Here is a 17,847-nt window from a genome sequence, read left to right as displayed (position 1 = left end):
CCAGTAGCCCAGCGTGTCGCGTTGATTACCAAGACGGCAGTGGCAGGTTGTACATTCTGACGTGCCTATTCCAGCACTTTCACAACCAATTTCTAAAAATATTATCTGTACTCGAAAAAAGGAACAAGAAACCTGTATGCTGAATCCACATACCTGCCTGAATCCAGTAGACTTAGAAAAAAATATTTGTTTTAAATAAGAAAGCAGCATATTGTATTTAAACGTTCATCTCTGCTTCACTCTGGCTGCTTTTAAGCTTGTTGTTTTCCCTTTGTTCTGGACACTTTCCTTCAAGCAAAACCAAGACTCACAGTGAATGGAGGGATGCGTGTGCCTTTAAAAAATTGAAAGCATGTGTGGTGAGCCAATGGTACACCACACATCACAGCCAGCACACTGACCACCGCCACAGCTCAACTCGCAGGCCAAGTCTCCTTAATCTGTTTGCTGAAACAGCGACACTCACGACATCTTTAGTCCAAGCAGAACGTAGCGTTACGCACAAGCCAAAGCGTCACACAATTTCTGGTTCTCAACTGTTAGATTTCAGACACTCACGTGACTCAAGAGAATATTACTCACAGCTATCTCTTTCACAGGCACCCCCTTGCCGTGGGGAAGGAGCTTGCGTGCCCTTGTGAGGTTGAGAGCTGTGCTGGTGCTGGCATGTGCCTCCGGTGGGGTCTCCCAGGCCAGACAGGTCTCAACTGAAGGGTCAGACAAAGTGTGTCCACAGGCAGGATGGGCTCACTAGCCTTCGGGCACCATCCTAGGAGAAGGACAGCTCTGACTCCAAACCCGGGCAGATGGAGCTCGTTTAGCCCTGTAAGGCTCCATCTAAGAGAAGGACACTCTAACCAAACCTACGACCCGAGGACTTCGCTGTCACCGTCCAAGCTCGCTGGGCCCTGGCAGATGAACCTCAGGGGTAAAAGGTGGAGCCAGTTCTGCACACGCTGGTGCCTTACCTAAAAAATCCACCAGGCAGGATCGAAGGGTTTACTCACATTTACCCTTCCCAAATCTTTGTTCGCCAAGCCAAGCCATACTGATGATGACTCACAGCAATGAATTCACATTAAGGTAGACCTATGATAAACTTTCGTGTTTCCTACAGCTAATTAAGATCATCTATTCTGATCTCTTGTTTAGATCAGAGATCATTTGCTTAGCCATTGAAAAAGTCCAATAATTTACATTTTATTACAGCCTACTGAGGACATCAAGTGGTATAACCCACTACATCCTGCAGCATGTTGTTAAGCAGGGAATCACCCTTGAGTTAGAAACTGAGCACGTTTTAGATCACAAATCTTCCTAGCTTCCACTCTGCACAATTTTTATGCCTCGCTCCCCTAAATAAGAGACCAGCACCACCCAAAATTGAGCCCTCAGCCTTTGTTATGGCATGGTTTAGTATCCCCTTCATTTACACTTTTATCTTTGAGCCTTAAAAAAACCTGGCAATGTGTCATGATGGGAAGCACAACAGAAGAGCAAAACTAGGAAAGGACTAGAAGGGACCTCTGGTTTATCAAGTGTAGTTGCCTACTATTCAGACACCACTTTGCATTTAATTTCTTCCATAGATATACTTGGCATTTCCTTCAAAGAAGGTCTCTGCCTGGAAGGCTGTTCCAGAATTAGTGCTAGTAATTAAGAACTTTGTTTCTAATCTAAATCCTATTTACAGAAAGTTTATACCCACCTGCCTTCAATCCAACACCCCTTTAGCTTTCACAGTGCTTCTGCTCTTTGCCTGTCATTCATACAGAAAAGGTACTATTCTGACTGTGTAAACAACCTTGCCGCTGCAGATAAAAAAAAAAGGCCTACCCATGAAATTAAACTTCCAGAGCACACAGAAGATACAGTATTTAACTTTTCAGAGAGGGGAACAAGGGGGGAAAAAAAAGAAGGAAAAAAGGAAGCTGTGATTTGTTTAGTTATCCAAAGAAGGCTTTTCTTTCCTCATCCTGGATAAATGGGCTTGTGGATATTACAATCATTTGTTACAGGAGTGACACAGTCACAGCAATCCACTGTAAAGCTCTGCATGAAAAAATGTACAAAATGTATCGAAGAAAGTTAATACAACTCCACTGACCACTAAAACACCATAACACAATCTGTCTTGCAGAAGCAAATACGATTTTAAAAGACAGACTATCCTTGAGCTTGGTGCAATAGTATATCCTTCATGAAAGGAAACGACATAAGATTCAGAAACGGTATTTTATGTCTTTCTATTGATGCAACTTAGATAGAAAACAAATTAAGAACGGAGCCAGAAAACTCAATAAACCATCCAATGAACCATCCAGCAGCATTCATTCACAGGCAACAGAAATCCAAGTACCACATGTATACTGTTCTCCCGTATTATGTCAGGAGATAAGAGCATGCAACACCGTTACTGTAAACAATGATAAAAGGTGTACATTTTTTAAAAAAAGAGTGAAATACTTCTCTACTTCCACTAGTTTTTCTGAATCCTTCCAAGCTGGGTATGAATCAGCCTGCAACGGTTGTCAGGTCAGCAAGCAGACGTTCCAATGGGTATTCTGAATTCTAAAACCTATTTGTAAAACCCAAAGTAACTGCGTCAACAGCAGTCAACAAGGGGAAAGAAAGTTGTTTTCAGTTTGAGACATACCATCCTTTTATACCTAAGGAGATCCAACCCTACTGGCATTATTCTTGTATAAAATGTCCATATTTAACACCTAATTTAGAACAAGCAAACAAGGGTGTAGAAGGCCTCCTACCTGCTCACAAAATACAGTACAATAGGTATTCAAAATTCATACTGCACGTTATTTTTAGGTAAGCTACATAATTTGTATTTTTACTATGAGAACACAAAACCAAAACTGACCTTTGCAAAATCATGATTTAATATAGAGTAAACACACTTGCCCCGCTTCTACTTACTAGTGTTTTAAAGTGAATAGTAAACTGACACAGAGACAGAAAATACCGGCATTGTAATGCAAACAGTAGAGAGCTTTTTAGTGTGTCCTCCTAATTTGGGAGAGAAAAGCCAAGTTAACCTGTCAGACCAAACATTTTAAAACCAGAGCTAACTGGCCGAGAAGCCTGAAAGGCAACAGGAAGCCCTCTTAGACTGAAAGTTACAGAATTTGAAGGCAAAGTGAGCTTTCAAGAACACCTCATCCACGTACATTCCTTGCTCTAGTCTGGTGACACGCCCCATTTCCACAGCTGAACCCCTGGTTCAGAGACCTACAACTGAGATAGCAAAGGAAGCATAGGTCAAAGCTGAGGTCAAATGACCAAAACAACGCTTGGAAACTTTTAAAAAAAATGGAAGTGAGCTGCTCTACCTTTCTTGAGCAGTAACATATGAATCTATAGCAGAGCGAACAGCATAGTTTTAGTGATAATATAAAAATAAGCTTGCAAGCTAAGTTACCTTTCAGACTAAACTCCATATATTTGATACCATATGAACAAGTTTTAATTTTCTCAACTTATTTCATGCTTTTTAAAGGCATTTTCTAAGAAATCTGTTTACTCTGTACAGTTAAGCTAACACCTGCCAGGTCTGCATGCTTTTTCAGAATGCACTTTGTCACCTAGTAGAATATAAAACCACAGTAAAACAGTGCAGAATTCTGTAAAAATACTTTAAATAAATTTACACTTCACTATAAGATTATTCAAGTTAAGAATTAATCACCAGATTCAGCAGTGTAACCCCTTTACTTCTGTTATCCTCATTGCACATCAAAACCAAAGTTGCTATTTCTGCCGAGACTAAAACAACGGATCCTCGACCTCCGCTGGCCTAACAAGCGAGCAAACACCGCTCCGTAGACAGCATCGTTGTGGTCTTCTGCAGACAGTTAAAGCCTGAACTTGCCCGAAACTTCTCACTACGAGCAAAATTAGAAGGCAAACTTCAAAGGACTCTTAGAAGCACAGATCCTCAGCAAGGACCAACACAGGCAGCCTCTCCGAGATTTCGCAACCACAGCTCAGTAGTTATGACCAGCTCTTTCTTAGCAACGCCAGCCAAGAAAGTTATAGATTACTAGGTATGAATTTTTTCTTTAGATCAAAAAAAAAAATAATAGGCAACACACTTACTGCATTTCAAACTACCGTTTTTTTACTTCTGGAAACCTAATAGCTTTCTATAAATGTACTGATTTCTAATACTGACCAAAAAAGAAATAAATTGACTAACAATGCATTTTTTCCCCTTTCTTTCTGCAGCCTCAGAAAGTTTAAGTTACAGTACTGCAAGGCACATACAGAATCTCTTCCTTTCCAATACACAGCAGATATATTCCCTGAAATAATTTTAAAATCCTCCAAACAATTAGAAATGCTACAAAGTTAACAATTTCTATTTAAAAACATTGTTCCTACAGAACATGCACTTGGTTTGGAAAACAACTTAGCAAATATTTATAAACTGGTTTTTCTTCTTTACATTTACACTGGAAATATATTGAATCATTTTTAATCCGGAAAGTACTGTATCATGTCACATTTAAGTTATTGCCTTCATTATAAATTGCATCATCTCTGGAAATCCATAAAGGTATTGGATTGAAAATAAGGTGGGGGTGAGAGACTATGTATGCAGCTTAGCCTATCGGAAAGGATCTCCACGTAAAGCAACAGTCAGAGTAAAAAAAGAAAAAGAGAACTTTCTTCATTCAGTGGAGGAGGACAACAGAAACTGACGTGTTTGTTCAGTTTAATGCAGTGTCATTAGCAACTACTCAAAAATCTCCATTTCCTGTCTTTTGGGCAAGCTTATCTTAGTATAAAAGCAACTGAATTTTTAAGAGGTAGTTTTTTTTCATTATGCGCTTATTTATTTCAAATAAAACATAACCCCAACATTTGCTTTTGAACAAGGATCAAGTCTCAAAACTTGGTACGATGTCTGACAAAGTTCAGTATTGTAGTTGTCCTCATCATTACAGGGCTGCTTTGGAACCAGTGTATTCCAGCTTGTCTTCGTAGTCAAAAAACTAATCTACCAACAGTACTGAACCCACCCCCTCCTCCTCCACCTGTCGGTCCACAACTTCCCGGGGGGTCATTGTCATCAAATCCATTGGGTCGGAAAGAGCATGAGGCTGATGCAGCTTGAAGTGCTTGTGTTCGAGCACTAAGCTCTTGCTCCTGAAATGAAAGAATAAGCACAATTTTAAAAAAAACAAACCACCAACCTCAAGTCCCTGAAACAGCTTATTTCTAGTAAATTTTGAAACAGTTTTCAAAGCAACTTTAACTTCTGGACTCCTAAGTCTGAATGGCTTTGTTGACTTCAAGTTGAACACCCACAGCCAAACCAAGATGCACAATTTAGTTGAACGTCAGTATATATACATGGATCCTGAATAAATCCATTTCAGTTTATGCTAAATGGTATTTTATAGCAACATGGGATGTTACTAAAGAATCGGACTGCTGATCAAAAGCTAACAAAACATTAGTTTGATATACATTTTACACGGATTTTCATCCTGGCAATTTTAAAATGCCCTTGCTCTTGCCTGCCGAATAGAAAGGTAAGACCATTACATCAACATTAATTATTTAAAAGACACTTTTGTTCCACTCAACCAGCTGCACAGAGCAGTACTCAGATAAAAGGCACAAAGATGGACAAGCTGTTTAGTTTCCAATCACTGCAGCTTTTTAACTTTGAAGTGTTATTGCTATGCTAACTTTGCTGAACGTTAGTAAGTCTCAGGAACACTCGAGCACTCCATAAATATCAGAGTCAGCTGCTGGAAGAAGTACCTGCAGAAGTGGCAGGACCAAAAAACACAGCCTTCTGCCATTCAGCTGAATCCCCCCGTGGCTTCTTCGACATCTAAGAAGGGGATGACCACGGGCTTTTCCCTCGTTAGAGGTATCATATTCTATTTCGTCTCTGGCCAGGTAGTTTTATAAACCTTGCCACAGTTTCTTGTCTTTAGTACCTCTTTCTGGAATTGGCCAAGAACTTCAAAAATCAAAGGAGGGAAGGCAGGTGTTGGGCTCTGGAAGACTAACAAGAAAAAGGCAGCAGTCCTGTACAAGCTTTGTTTCTTTGGGAAACAAAAGGAAAGTGTTCAGGTTCTAAGGCTCATACTTAACAGCCTCCTTCACACGACACCTCATCACTACATACCTCCCCTAAAGCCAACAGGCGGAAATTTTACAGCGTTTTAGTGATTACGTGGGTCACCTTGAATTGTTCCTTTTCTTCACCTCCTGGTGAAAGCAAGGAACAGAGCCAAGAACCTGGGAAAGTGTTTGTATTATACTGCCATGAAAGCACTAAAACTTAGTCTAGTTCATTTACTAACAATCGTACTTGTAGGTTTAAATTACTTTGCTCTCTTAGAAAAATACAGCCTGAGTTTGAAACTGTTTTATACTACTAAGGATTGAAACACAATCATTTCCAAAATCACATTAAAGATATTTGGAGGACATTGTCTACACAGATATGCTGGTCATATTCCTGAAAGACGGCATTACGCTATCTCCAGCAATACTGCTAACTAAGACACATCAAAAACTAGGAACCTTTACTAGGAATAACAAGGGAATATGAAGAACTCACTTCTAGGAGCAGAAATCAACAGAAAAATTTTGATTAAAATCGCAGTCCTTGTGTAAATAGCCTGTTCAGTTGAACAACTACACTGCAAAACTGTTCAGCTTAGAACAGAATTCCTTCTCAAAATCAAAGAGTGGGACACTCGCTACACTGTACCTGGGGTATTGTTTTCGGGGAGTTTTTTTAGTAAAATATTCCCCAAAAATGCTTTAATGCAGCACAGTACCAAACTAAAAATTGAGTTTTCTTTACTCCCTCCTTCACTTTCATCCCTCCAGAGCTGTTTTCTGGCAACTTTTTATCTCTTAAATCCTAGCAGTTCAGTTCTGCCTAACAAACTGTAACTACAAAAGGATATAAACATCAACTATGCTGTATTAAATAAAAATCTTAAAATTGTAAACACACCACACTAGTAAGGATTTTTTTTTTTTGCCAGATTTAGCAAGAAACATGATTTTTGATTTGCCCTACTGCAGCTACTGGATAGCACAAGGTTTTGGCATAGCTATGCAGCTAAATGACTCTACGTGTCTTCTACTACAGTGACTTTCACAACACCATTAGGAACTGTATGATTGCGCTACTGTCACTAGGTTTCCTTATAGAGAGGGGAGAAGCACTGCCACGAACACCACCACAGTACCTTGCACATGACTTATGGGCAAGGGATGACTCTCACAGCTCTGGAGACACATCACGTTCGGTACAGAGTGTAAATGAGCTGCAGGCACAGCTTTTGTCAACCACTTAAATACCATTCAGAAGCAGCTATAATCTCTGAGAATAGCATAAACTGTGATCTTAGCTTCATCGCTGACATGTACAAAACATTCTCCATCATGGATGTAACTTAGCTCTCCATACAGGCAAAGAGAAATGCAGAGCAGTGATCAAATTATCAATTATTAAACCTTCTTGACAGAGTATTAGTATCAAAAAGCCCTACACACTATGTCTCAATGCTAGAAGTGAAATCATTGAGCAGTTTAAGACCTTTCATGTTTTATTCCTGTTCAGTAGTTTGTGCTAAACAAGAACATTTCTTTCTTCTCTCAAGGCATATATTGACTTGATTTATATTCACCTACATTAAATTGTTCTAGTATAGCACTGGCAGTTTTGCAAGAAATATCCTTGCTTCTAAAAAACGTTGAATGTTTTCAGGCAGATTACATTTATGCCAACAAATACTAAATCAGGTAAGTAAAACTTGATAGTCAAACACTTCTCCGGACAGAGAAAAATGTAGAGCACCCCACACCAACCCACCCACACTCCCCACCACCACAGCTTTCCACTTGTTCCCAGAATAGGATTTTTAACTTGTTTTAACTGGAGTGGGAACCACCCATATTGCAGGTTTTGCTATTTAAAGTGAAAACATTTTAGTTTATCATGTGGTAAACCGGTATGCAATAGCAAAACAAAACTAGTATGCTAGAGATTTTTTTTCAACATTTCTTCTAAAAAGCAAAGGCTTTCTCAGGACAGAAAAAGTATATCCTCAACTTACCAGGAAAATACTACTTTAGAACTCTGAACAAGAATTAAATGCAATTTCTCAAAAAGCAAACAATACATCACAATATTAGTGCTCATTTGAGAAAAACAGCATTTCTGATCAGCCTCATTTAAACTGAGAAAAGGGCAGGATCTTAACAACTCTGAGATTAGCAGAGCACCACAAAGAATGCCAATACTGAAGAATAAAAAATTAAAAGGTGGGTAAAAGAACAGAAATAAAAAAATACAACTACAATACAAACAACAACCTATGTACTTCGAAAACTTCTTTCCACTTTGAAACTATATCTCTTCTTTATTGCCTTTTTTTAGTTGTCAAAGAAAGGTTTTCAAGAAACTATTAATTTAGTCTTGCCTTGTAAGCTATAAGAGGAAATGGCTCCACACCGGGGCAGGGAGCAGAACAGAGCTGGAAGGTCTTTAAGGACAGTTCCTATAGAGCACAAGAGCTCTTGATCCCATGCAAGAAATCAGGAAAGGAAGGCAAGAGACCGTCATGGATGAGTGTAGACCTGCTGGTCAAACTCAAGAGCAAGAAGGAAATGCACAGGCAGTCAAAACAGGGAGAGGTATCCTGGAAAGAGTACAGGGACACTGCCTGGTTCTGTAGGGATGAAGTCAGGAAGGCCAAGGCATAGCAGAGGTTGAGCCCAGCAAGGGATGCAAAGAATAAGGGCTTCAAAAAGGTGAATCAAAAAAACAAGGTCAAAGAAAGCATACGCCCCTTGATGAACATGACTGGCAAGCTGGTAACAACCAATGAGAAAGGCTGATGTACTCAAATTGTTTTCCTCAGTCTTCATTGGCAAACTCTCTTACCACACCACTCAAGGGGATGATTTGCAAGATGGGGACTGAGGGAGCAAAGTCCTCCCCCTGTAGGAGAACATTAGGTTTGTGACCACCTGAATTCAGGAACCTGAATACACGTAAGTCTGTGGGACCTGATGAAACGCATCCCAGAGTCCTGAGGGTATGGCTGATGTGGTTTTTCAGCTCCATGGTAGCTGAAAAGTCTGAGCAGTTAGGTAAAGTGCCTGGTGACTGGAAAAATAGAAACACTGAATCCATTTTTAAACTTCAGAAGTGGACCCATGTGAACCACATGAGGTTCAACAAGCACAAGTGAAAGGTCTTGCAGCTGGGTTGGGGCAACCCCCAGTATCAACACAGGCTTGAGGACAAAGGGACTGAGAACAGCCCTGCTGAGAAGTTCTTGGAGGTACTGGTGGATGAAAAGCTGGGCATGAGCCAAAAACGTGCACTCACAGCCCAGAAAGTCAACTGTATCCTGGGCTACATCAAAAAAAGCATGGCCAGGAGGTTGAAGGATGTGATTCTGTCCCTCTACTCCCAGTCTGCTGGTGAGACCCCATCTACAGTGCTGTGTCTAGCTCTGGAGTCCTTCGCACAGCAAAGACATCGACCTGCTGGACAGGGTCCAGAGGAACTCACAAAAGCGATCAGAGCACCTCCCCTACGAGGGCACATTGAGACACTTGGGGTCGTTCAGCCTGGAGGAAAAAAGGCTCCAGGCAGATCTTACTGCAGCTTTCCAGAACTTAAAGCAAATTTCTAAGAAAGGTGGGACAGACTTTCTAGCAGGATCTGTTGCAACAAGACAAGGGGTAATAGTTTTAAACTAAAAGAGGAGAGATTTAGACAATATACAAGGAAGAAACTTTTCACTATGAGGGTGGTGAGACTCTGAACAGGTTGCCCAGAGAGATGGCAGATGCCCCATCAGGTTTGACACGGTTCTGAGCAACCTGATCTGGTTGGTGATGTCCCTGCTTACTGCAGGGATTGAATTACTTGACCTTTGAACATCCCTTTCAATCCAAACTACTCTATAATCCGAGAGAGCTTCTAAAGAACCCTCATTTTTTGCAACCCTGTACACTCAAGAGGAAAGCTGGCAGGTAAATAAAGATGGTTAGGACACAAACACTTTAACCACACAATCTGAAAATAGCAGCAGAGTTGCAATCCGAGCTCTCAGTTCTCCTGTTTGTAAAATACCTGCAGCTATTATAACAGATACTCTACAGTGAGGTTTAGCTGTCCTTTTCTAATTTGAGTAGGCCTAGAACTTACAGGAACAGCTTAACCCATCAAAGAGCACAGAGTAGAACACACTTCTACTGTTACACCATCCAAACATAGCAGCAATGCTCAAAGCAAACCATACTGCAATGTGGAGAGCGGTGGTTGTTTTCTAACAGCAGTCAAGGAGGTGACTACAGCTAGACGAACTCAGAGCACAGGGAATGCGTGGCTGGCGGTGCTGGTCCCACAGAGGGAGGCAGAGGAGGCAGCGAAGGAAACACAGAATCTAGTCACTAGAATCTCGTCTTCACTTTAGTAGTTCTAGCATTTGGGTGAGCACAGTTGTATAAATAAAACTTCACTCCAAGTGAACACGTGCTAGTACAGACACCCGCAAAGAAGTTTTTAAGTATATTTAGCTACTCATGTAATTTATTAAATGCAATGAAAATTAGAACTGTTTGAAAAGCCTCTGCTGCACAGAATCACAAAAGGTTAAACAACCTATGAGAGCATCTCCACTAAAAATTTAAACTGAAATATGTTTAAGCCATTTTCCTTGATCCTTCCGATCTAATGATGACGACCTTACTGTGGAACCTGTCTAGCAACACCAAGATGGAAGCAAGACGGGGGATTTAAAGGTTAAAATACCAGAATATTTAAAAGCCAGCTTTTTCTTTCTTTCAAATTGTCCCTTTTGAGTTTTAAGGAGACCACTCTTCATATACAATTCCCTTCTTACCTGCAAGTACAGTTTGTTATCTTTCGTAATCGCATCCATGAGGTCTTTCTGTAGGGGAGGGTCTCCATTTACCCAGAGTCCATTTGCCGAACTGGTGTTGAAGCCACAGGTGCTATTTTGTTTTTTGTAAAACAGAACATAAGCAGTGTCCTTTGGAAATCGACTGGTAATTTTCTGGACTGACTGAAATGAGGTAAAAGTCACCCTGCTGTCATTGAACAGAAACCACTCTCTTGGCATCTCAGTGTCCAGCTCGTTTTCTACAACAGTACAAGGAATCTCCTCTGTCAACAGCTTATCCTGAGGAGAAACTAAAGAAAGAGCTGTAGACTGGTGGCAGAGTCCTGAAGGCCCTGATCCAGTAACATTTCTAGCATAGGAATAATAATGTCCACTTTCAGAGGATACACCAGAATGCACCACCACGGAGCTTAACACGTAGGGCACCAATTGCGGGCAGGTCACTTCATCAGCACCTGAGGGCTTCAGTTTTTTAGCAAGATTTTCTCCAATATCAGAAATCTCAACACCAACAGACCAGCCTCCTGAAACCACAGCGAGAGGAGGTGCTGCTCTTTTGACCGGCAGTTCCAAAACAAGTGGCAGAGACACATTGTCCAAGATTTTGCGCCTTATATGACACTTTGGATCATATGAAAATCTCAAAAGAGTGAGAATGAGGTATTCAGGTTCCTCAATGATTTGCATAGTTTTCTCAGCGTTCTGTAGAGAGGCACACTTTTCACAATAATACTTATTGTCTCCACTGAGGATCTCGGGTGCCAGAAAATAATTCAGTAAGTCTGTAACGGACAGGGTGTTTTTACCTACTAGCCTCTGAGACATCTCCCCATTATCTTGAGCTTTGTTGAGTTCAGAATTTGTGGTATTCTCAGAGTTTGGCTCAGTAGAAAAATCCTTTATGGTTCCTTCGTTCATTATCATGTCACATCCACCATTTACTTCCAAATTACTGGGAATTTCTCCAGTAGGACTAGCTGCTAAAGTATTAACTTGCACCATGTAGTCATCTTTCACTTCAGAACCTTCCACGCACTTTTGGCCAATGTTCTCCAAGGAAGTTGGAGGACAGAAAGCCAGAGAGAGATCGGTGAAAGCTTCTTCCTTTTGAGATGTACTTTTGCAGTTCAAACAGCATATAGTAGTCTTCAACTTTCCTCCAAACATCTTCTCTATCAAAGTTCTTTCTCCACTTCCCATACAAGGCCCTTCAGCAAATACTTGTGCTTTATGGACAGCTTCTTGTGTCTGGGACTCTTCATTCATTACACTTTCAGACATCTTTGCTGAAGACAATGCTTTCAAGGTTCTCTCTTCTTCATGCAGCCTGAAGATAAAAGGAAAATAAATCCAAGTAGCTGTGCTATTTTCCAAGCAAATATTGCTGCACCATTTATACTTTTTTCCAGTTATGCCAAAAGTATAAACGGTTAAGTGGCTAGACACATCTTATAGAAAATAACAAATAGCTTTTTTAATCTATAAGCAAGCTGAACCACACAGGTCAGCACTATCCAAAACAGAGTACGAGAAGAGCAAAAACGCTTTTAACGCGGGTTTCATTACACAGGACAGAATGAGAGCACTAGCAAGTACTAAAAAACCCCCGATGTTCCTATTATTTACCATTACATTATCTTAATAAATCAATACTCCAAGTTGACTAGTTCTGTATATCAGATTTTGTAAAAGAACAAGTAGCTATTTATCTAGTGCCAGACTATTTCCAAAGAAAAGAAAAGGTCATGATTTTGTAGCCAAGAAAGTTAAGAAACTACAGCAAGAAAAACGAAACCAAAAAGGAAACCCAAGACAGGGGAGACCAAAGAAAAAATCCCAAAACCAAACACTACTTCATATTGAGATACACTTATCCAGAAGTGGAGTATGTCATAAAGCAATACTGCTTCAAGCCACATCTCAGCAAGCCAAAAACTAAAGAAGGCTACTAATTAATTCAGGTATTTTTTGTTGTATCAGTGCCACAGTTAATTTGCTTATTAAACTGGTTATAAATGCATCTAAATCTCTTCACCACTTATCTGACCTGTATGAAATACAGCTGTCTCCACCAGCATTAAACTCCAGATACATGATTAAACTGCTTTCAGCAACCATATTAATTTTGCAACAGGACCATGATTAACATAACACCCAAGTTTCAGTTTGTAAAAAAAAAAAAAAAAAAAGATGGTATCCAGATTTTACCACAAATTAAACCCATGAAGAAAAGCATTTCACAGACCATATAAAAGACCAGGAATGAGGCCCAGAACTCCTGTACCCACTCATGCAGCGGAGCTGTTACATGACTGCTCCTAAGAGTTTGACATTCTAAGACTTAACGGCCCAATAACCATACCTGTCTAGCAGGAATCTGAGATACTCTGAGCAATCCTGCTGGGATCGAGGGGTGAACCATGGTGGTCTGGAAGCCTCAAAGAAAATTCTAGGAGCATATGCCTCCCTCTGTTCATGTAAGAGAGGGACAGACAAGGTTAAATAAGAACTACTTTAAAAGTTGGTTATGTTATTTTGACCACTGAACTTTGGACTACATTATCTTAGAGGAACTGTATGAAACACATGGTACACAAACATTTCAATCACTTAATCACAGGAAGAGAGCATCATTAATTTTGTAGCAATCTCCTCTAGTACAAAGATAAAAGTAGGGGATCCTGCAGGCAAATATTAACTGTGCAGTGAGTGCAAACCAGATGTTACACATAATAGCAGTTACTGTTCTTGCTGGCAAGCTTAAAAATGCTTGCTTTCTTCAGAACACCACCAGTATTTCATAAGTACCAATTTATTTTTAAGGTGATCCAGCCTCATCCCCTTCAGAACAAGTTGTTATTAATCAAAGAGAACAAAAGTGTATTATGTCTTTCTAGCACTAGCAAAATATTCTGAAATGTTTAACAAAGTGCACTTTAGAATCTGAACTGCAATAAAATTTAGTGTAAAGTTCGCTACAGAAAGTCACTGCTTATATAAAGTCAGGTTGTCTTTGGATTTTTTTCATTTTGGCTTGTCAAAGAAAAGCTGTTACTGCCCATTTATAGGAACATCACAATGCCAAGACATTCCACTTACAGAATATACATTTCTCTAAGTCCACACACACCATCTGAACATTTGGCGATATACTCGTTACCCTACAAACCTATGATACTTATATTTTTAGTACACTCAAAGAGGACTCCCATGGCATTATGTTTGTTCCTAAATTTTGGTACATAGATCTAGGCTTAAAAAACAGCAGATGAAATAAACTGACATACCTGGGTATGGGCCAAAAATGCAAAAAGATGCTGCAATTTTCTCATTAGTGAATTACACCCATTTAAATTCAGAGATAAAACCTGTCTTCTGAAACTGAAAAATAAAGAGATAGGCCTTAGTTTTCTTGCTAGATCTCTAACACCACCACAGTTATTTCAGCTCAGATAATTACCTCAATTTGAAACAAAGCAAAACATGTAACACTTCCCTTCAATAACTGGATTCTTTTCCAGTGCATATGCCACACTATTGTACGGCAGGAACTAACACTGAAAAAAACCCCTATTTCTTTAAACGTTTAAGTGTGTAAGAATGGGCTCTAGACAGACAGAAGTTTTTTCCAATAGCTTCCGGATTATAACAAAGGCATCACCATAAGCTTTTACAATACTGAAGGGAGCAAGGACCATGAGGAAAAGGGACTTCCTTTTTGAACTGGACAGAAGGATCGGGATTTTTAATGGATAAAACCTGCAGTTTCACAGAGCTGGACTTCAACAAAGCAACTGGTCAATGAGAGCAAAGAAACCAGCTCAGCTCTAGCAAGCTGAAACCCCCCCAGGACACGTTAATATTTTGTGGAAAGCAAGCATACAAATTTGCAGTGAAAAGAGCTGTTAAAAAGGACTTACTCTGTAGCCATAAAAAGTGCCTGTATAATGCTGTTCATGTAGCAAGTATTTCCTAGATTAATTAGACCTGTCTTCCCAGTTTCAGATTTTCCAGAAAGTCTAGATAAACAAGATGGCAAAGAACTGGATTGAGAAGTCCAGGCACTCTGACTGAGAATCAACTTAATCTTCTCTTCACTGGGTTTGGGCATATCCTACAAGAGAAACATTCAGCACACTTTTAAGTTTTTGCATTTGTTTTTACGACAGGTCCTGATATTCAGCAGGCTTATCTTCACTTGCTCCCATGTTCTCCTTCAGAGTGCTGCTAGCCCTCATAGCCTACAAGATACACCCACCCTCCAAGCCCTCTTCTTTGGAGCCTTCTTTATTAGCCTCTCAAATTGCAGGAATAAGGGGCTGCTGGGCATCTTTGATGTGCACATTCACAGCATCCCTCTCTACAGCCAACAACTACCTCTCTATTTTCAAACTTTAATGGACACCTAAAGCATCCTCTCTTCTGCTAGAAATATAATCCTGATCTGTCAAAATGGAAGAATGTGAGCATAAAGTTCAGAATACTTGGAATTAAATTAATTCGGGCTCTTTAAGCATCAAAACATCTAACTGCAATACTATGCTATAAATTCAGGTGGTTATACCCAAGTGAGTTTTTTGTGGGCTTTGTATTCTTTTCCAATTTTATTTTATTTCGGGGTGGGTTTTATTTTGGGTTTGGGGGTTTCTAATTTATTTAAGTGCATAATGCACTTAAATATTAATCTAAAAAAGCCATATTTTGCTTTGAAACAGCACAGGCCAGCACCCTTTACCCACAGAGGCACGCAATACTGACTGCAGTATTAAGATGCAGTGCTTCATAATGGTGTTTTGGAGCTAGCCAGAGCTTAACACCATACCAAGCACTCCTCAGAATCTACTTCAATACTATCAGGGCTCTGAACTTATATTTGAAGTGTTACAGTTTCCAGGTTAAGTTGAAATGAAATGCCTAGAATAAACCTCACAAAAGAACACCAATAGTTACACGAGGCTTCAGAAATTAGATGGTACTTTTAGTAAAGGATCTCATTTCAGGCTTTTCTTAAGGCCTGCTATAATCATACCATAGACAGTCAGGACAACTTCTGTAGCATATTCCAAACACAGCTAAAATTGACATTATGTGGTTAGCTCTTTCCTACTAACAGAAGTCCTAAAGAAATTAGATCTACGGGATTATAGCTTTCATATTTGTGAAAAAGAGACAACAAAACCCAAACCCATTCCATCCTCTTAATATTCCCGATATACCTTAACAGCTTCCAGAATGGGTTCATAGAGCTCTGGAAATCCTGAATAATGATACATCATACAGTGTATCAACTCAGTCAACTGCATCAAAAAGGCTGTGCTGGAAGGTAAGCCATCTCTTTTGAAGGAGTGAACCAAACCAACCACATGTGGGACAATCTGAACGGGATCACAAAAAAAAGGGTGTTAATTGCATTTTTCCAGTTTTGCTGTTCTACAAACAACTTTACTGTTTTACACGTGCCAAGCAACAGAGGACTTTTGTTCTTAAGTGGTTGAGAAATGACAACTTGGAAAACACGCATTGTTCTTTACTCATGATGATTTTCGAACAGCGCAATTAATTATTCAATGCTCTCCTTAGCTCCTGTATTAAGTATTTAACTTTATGAACATAGAAAATGCATGTTAATATTTTAAACAGTGAAGCATTCGAAGTACTCATCTTATTAGGGATATTAACAGCAAACATTTTGGTTTTGTGCTATCACTAACAGCAGTATCCTATTCTAATTTCAGAGATAGAGTCTTGAAAACAAACCTCTCAATATTCCTTAAATTGAATCTAATGCTTGGGATCTGAAACCAACGGATACATGCAAATGATTTCAGTTTACAAGGTGGGAACTGGCTCACAGCTCCACCTAGTGAGGGAGCTAGGCTCAATAAACGAGACAAATTAACCAAAAGCTAAAAAAAGCCTACCACAGACACCATAGTCTATTTGAGAATTAGTTCAGATTCATTACTATTTTACAGTGGGTATACATCAGAAATGTTTATTCCACCTCCTTCTCCTTTGTCAGCACAGCAGTCTGTTTTTAAATGCATGAAAATTACATCACTCTTAAAACATCAAGTAGAAAGTAATTTCAAAGCAGTCCCAAAGAGCAGGGACTTCTCACTGTGAACCAAAATATTTCAGACACCTCTGCCAGTTCCCAAGTGATCAAAAGGGATTAACTGTGAGAGAAGTTTATGGAATAATTTGTCACAAATTAGCTTACAAATTGCTTTGGAAATGAAATACAGAACAGAAATTATGTCAGAATTCTCAGACAGTCTACCAATCACAAGAATTAATATACTTCAAAACGAAGTAAAAGGGGCCAGATGCAACATATTTGTTTGCTACTTTTTCAAATGTCAGTTGTTCTAAGTGGAATGAGAAATATTTTTACATCTCAGAAACAAACACTACTCTTAGTAAACAAACTATCCACTGTTTATAAACAAAACCACCAAGAACAAGTGTTCAATGTACTACAGAGTCAATAGCAAAAGTTGCAATGAAAAATATCCCTCTTTCGCTTTGTAAATGTGGGTACACAGCAATGAGGAAGTAATTATTTAGCTCCAAGAATAAGAGTTGTATAAAGTAGGTGTGGAACACGAGCATTTTTCACAGACAAAGCACATGGGAAGAACAGAAAAAGCAGAGGTTCTCAGCTCTCTCAATCTGAGAGCCCCGTTCTTTCTTACAACATGCTGCCTAACACTGAAGGTTACACTTTGAATACATATCAAAGTATCATTTCTCTCCTGAGGTTGATTTAAAACTTTATACTTCTGTAGAATCTCAGAATTCCGCAGAACACATCGTGGAAAGTTCTACATCACAAGAGCAAGACAGAGTGTTTTTCTTCTATAAAAAACCCCAAGTTGTTTATGCTAATGATGCTCAAACGTAG

The 17,847-nt window shown here is 39.5% G+C and overlaps 1 protein-coding gene across 1 annotated transcript in view; it reads right to left on the bottom strand.

Annotated features, from left to right (window-relative positions):
• Positions 1–4,832: 4,832 nt before the first annotated feature.
• USP38 (ubiquitin specific peptidase 38) overlaps positions 4,833–17,847 on the bottom strand; it is a gene marked incomplete at its 5' end in the record, with an annotated part of 20,596 nt that continues 7,581 nt past the window's right edge. Inside the window, 6 exons of the mRNA XM_010131480.1 lie at positions 4,833–5,166; positions 10,920–12,267; positions 13,303–13,409; positions 14,228–14,321; positions 14,861–15,054; positions 16,157–16,315. Coding sequence (XP_010129782.1) covers positions 5,005–5,166; positions 10,920–12,267; positions 13,303–13,409; positions 14,228–14,321; positions 14,861–15,054; positions 16,157–16,315 — 2,064 coding nt within the window. The remainder of the gene's footprint in view (positions 5,167–10,919; positions 12,268–13,302; positions 13,410–14,227; positions 14,322–14,860; positions 15,055–16,156; positions 16,316–17,847) is intronic.

This window comes from Buceros rhinoceros, unplaced genomic scaffold (genome assembly GCF_000710305.1).
Source record: "Buceros rhinoceros silvestris isolate BGI_N320 unplaced genomic scaffold, ASM71030v1 scaffold8202, whole genome shotgun sequence".
NCBI classification, from domain to species: domain Eukaryota; kingdom Metazoa; phylum Chordata; class Aves; order Bucerotiformes; family Bucerotidae; genus Buceros; species Buceros rhinoceros.
The sequence above is the reverse complement of the archived record's forward strand: the minus strand, read 5'-3'. Positions and strand labels throughout refer to the sequence as shown.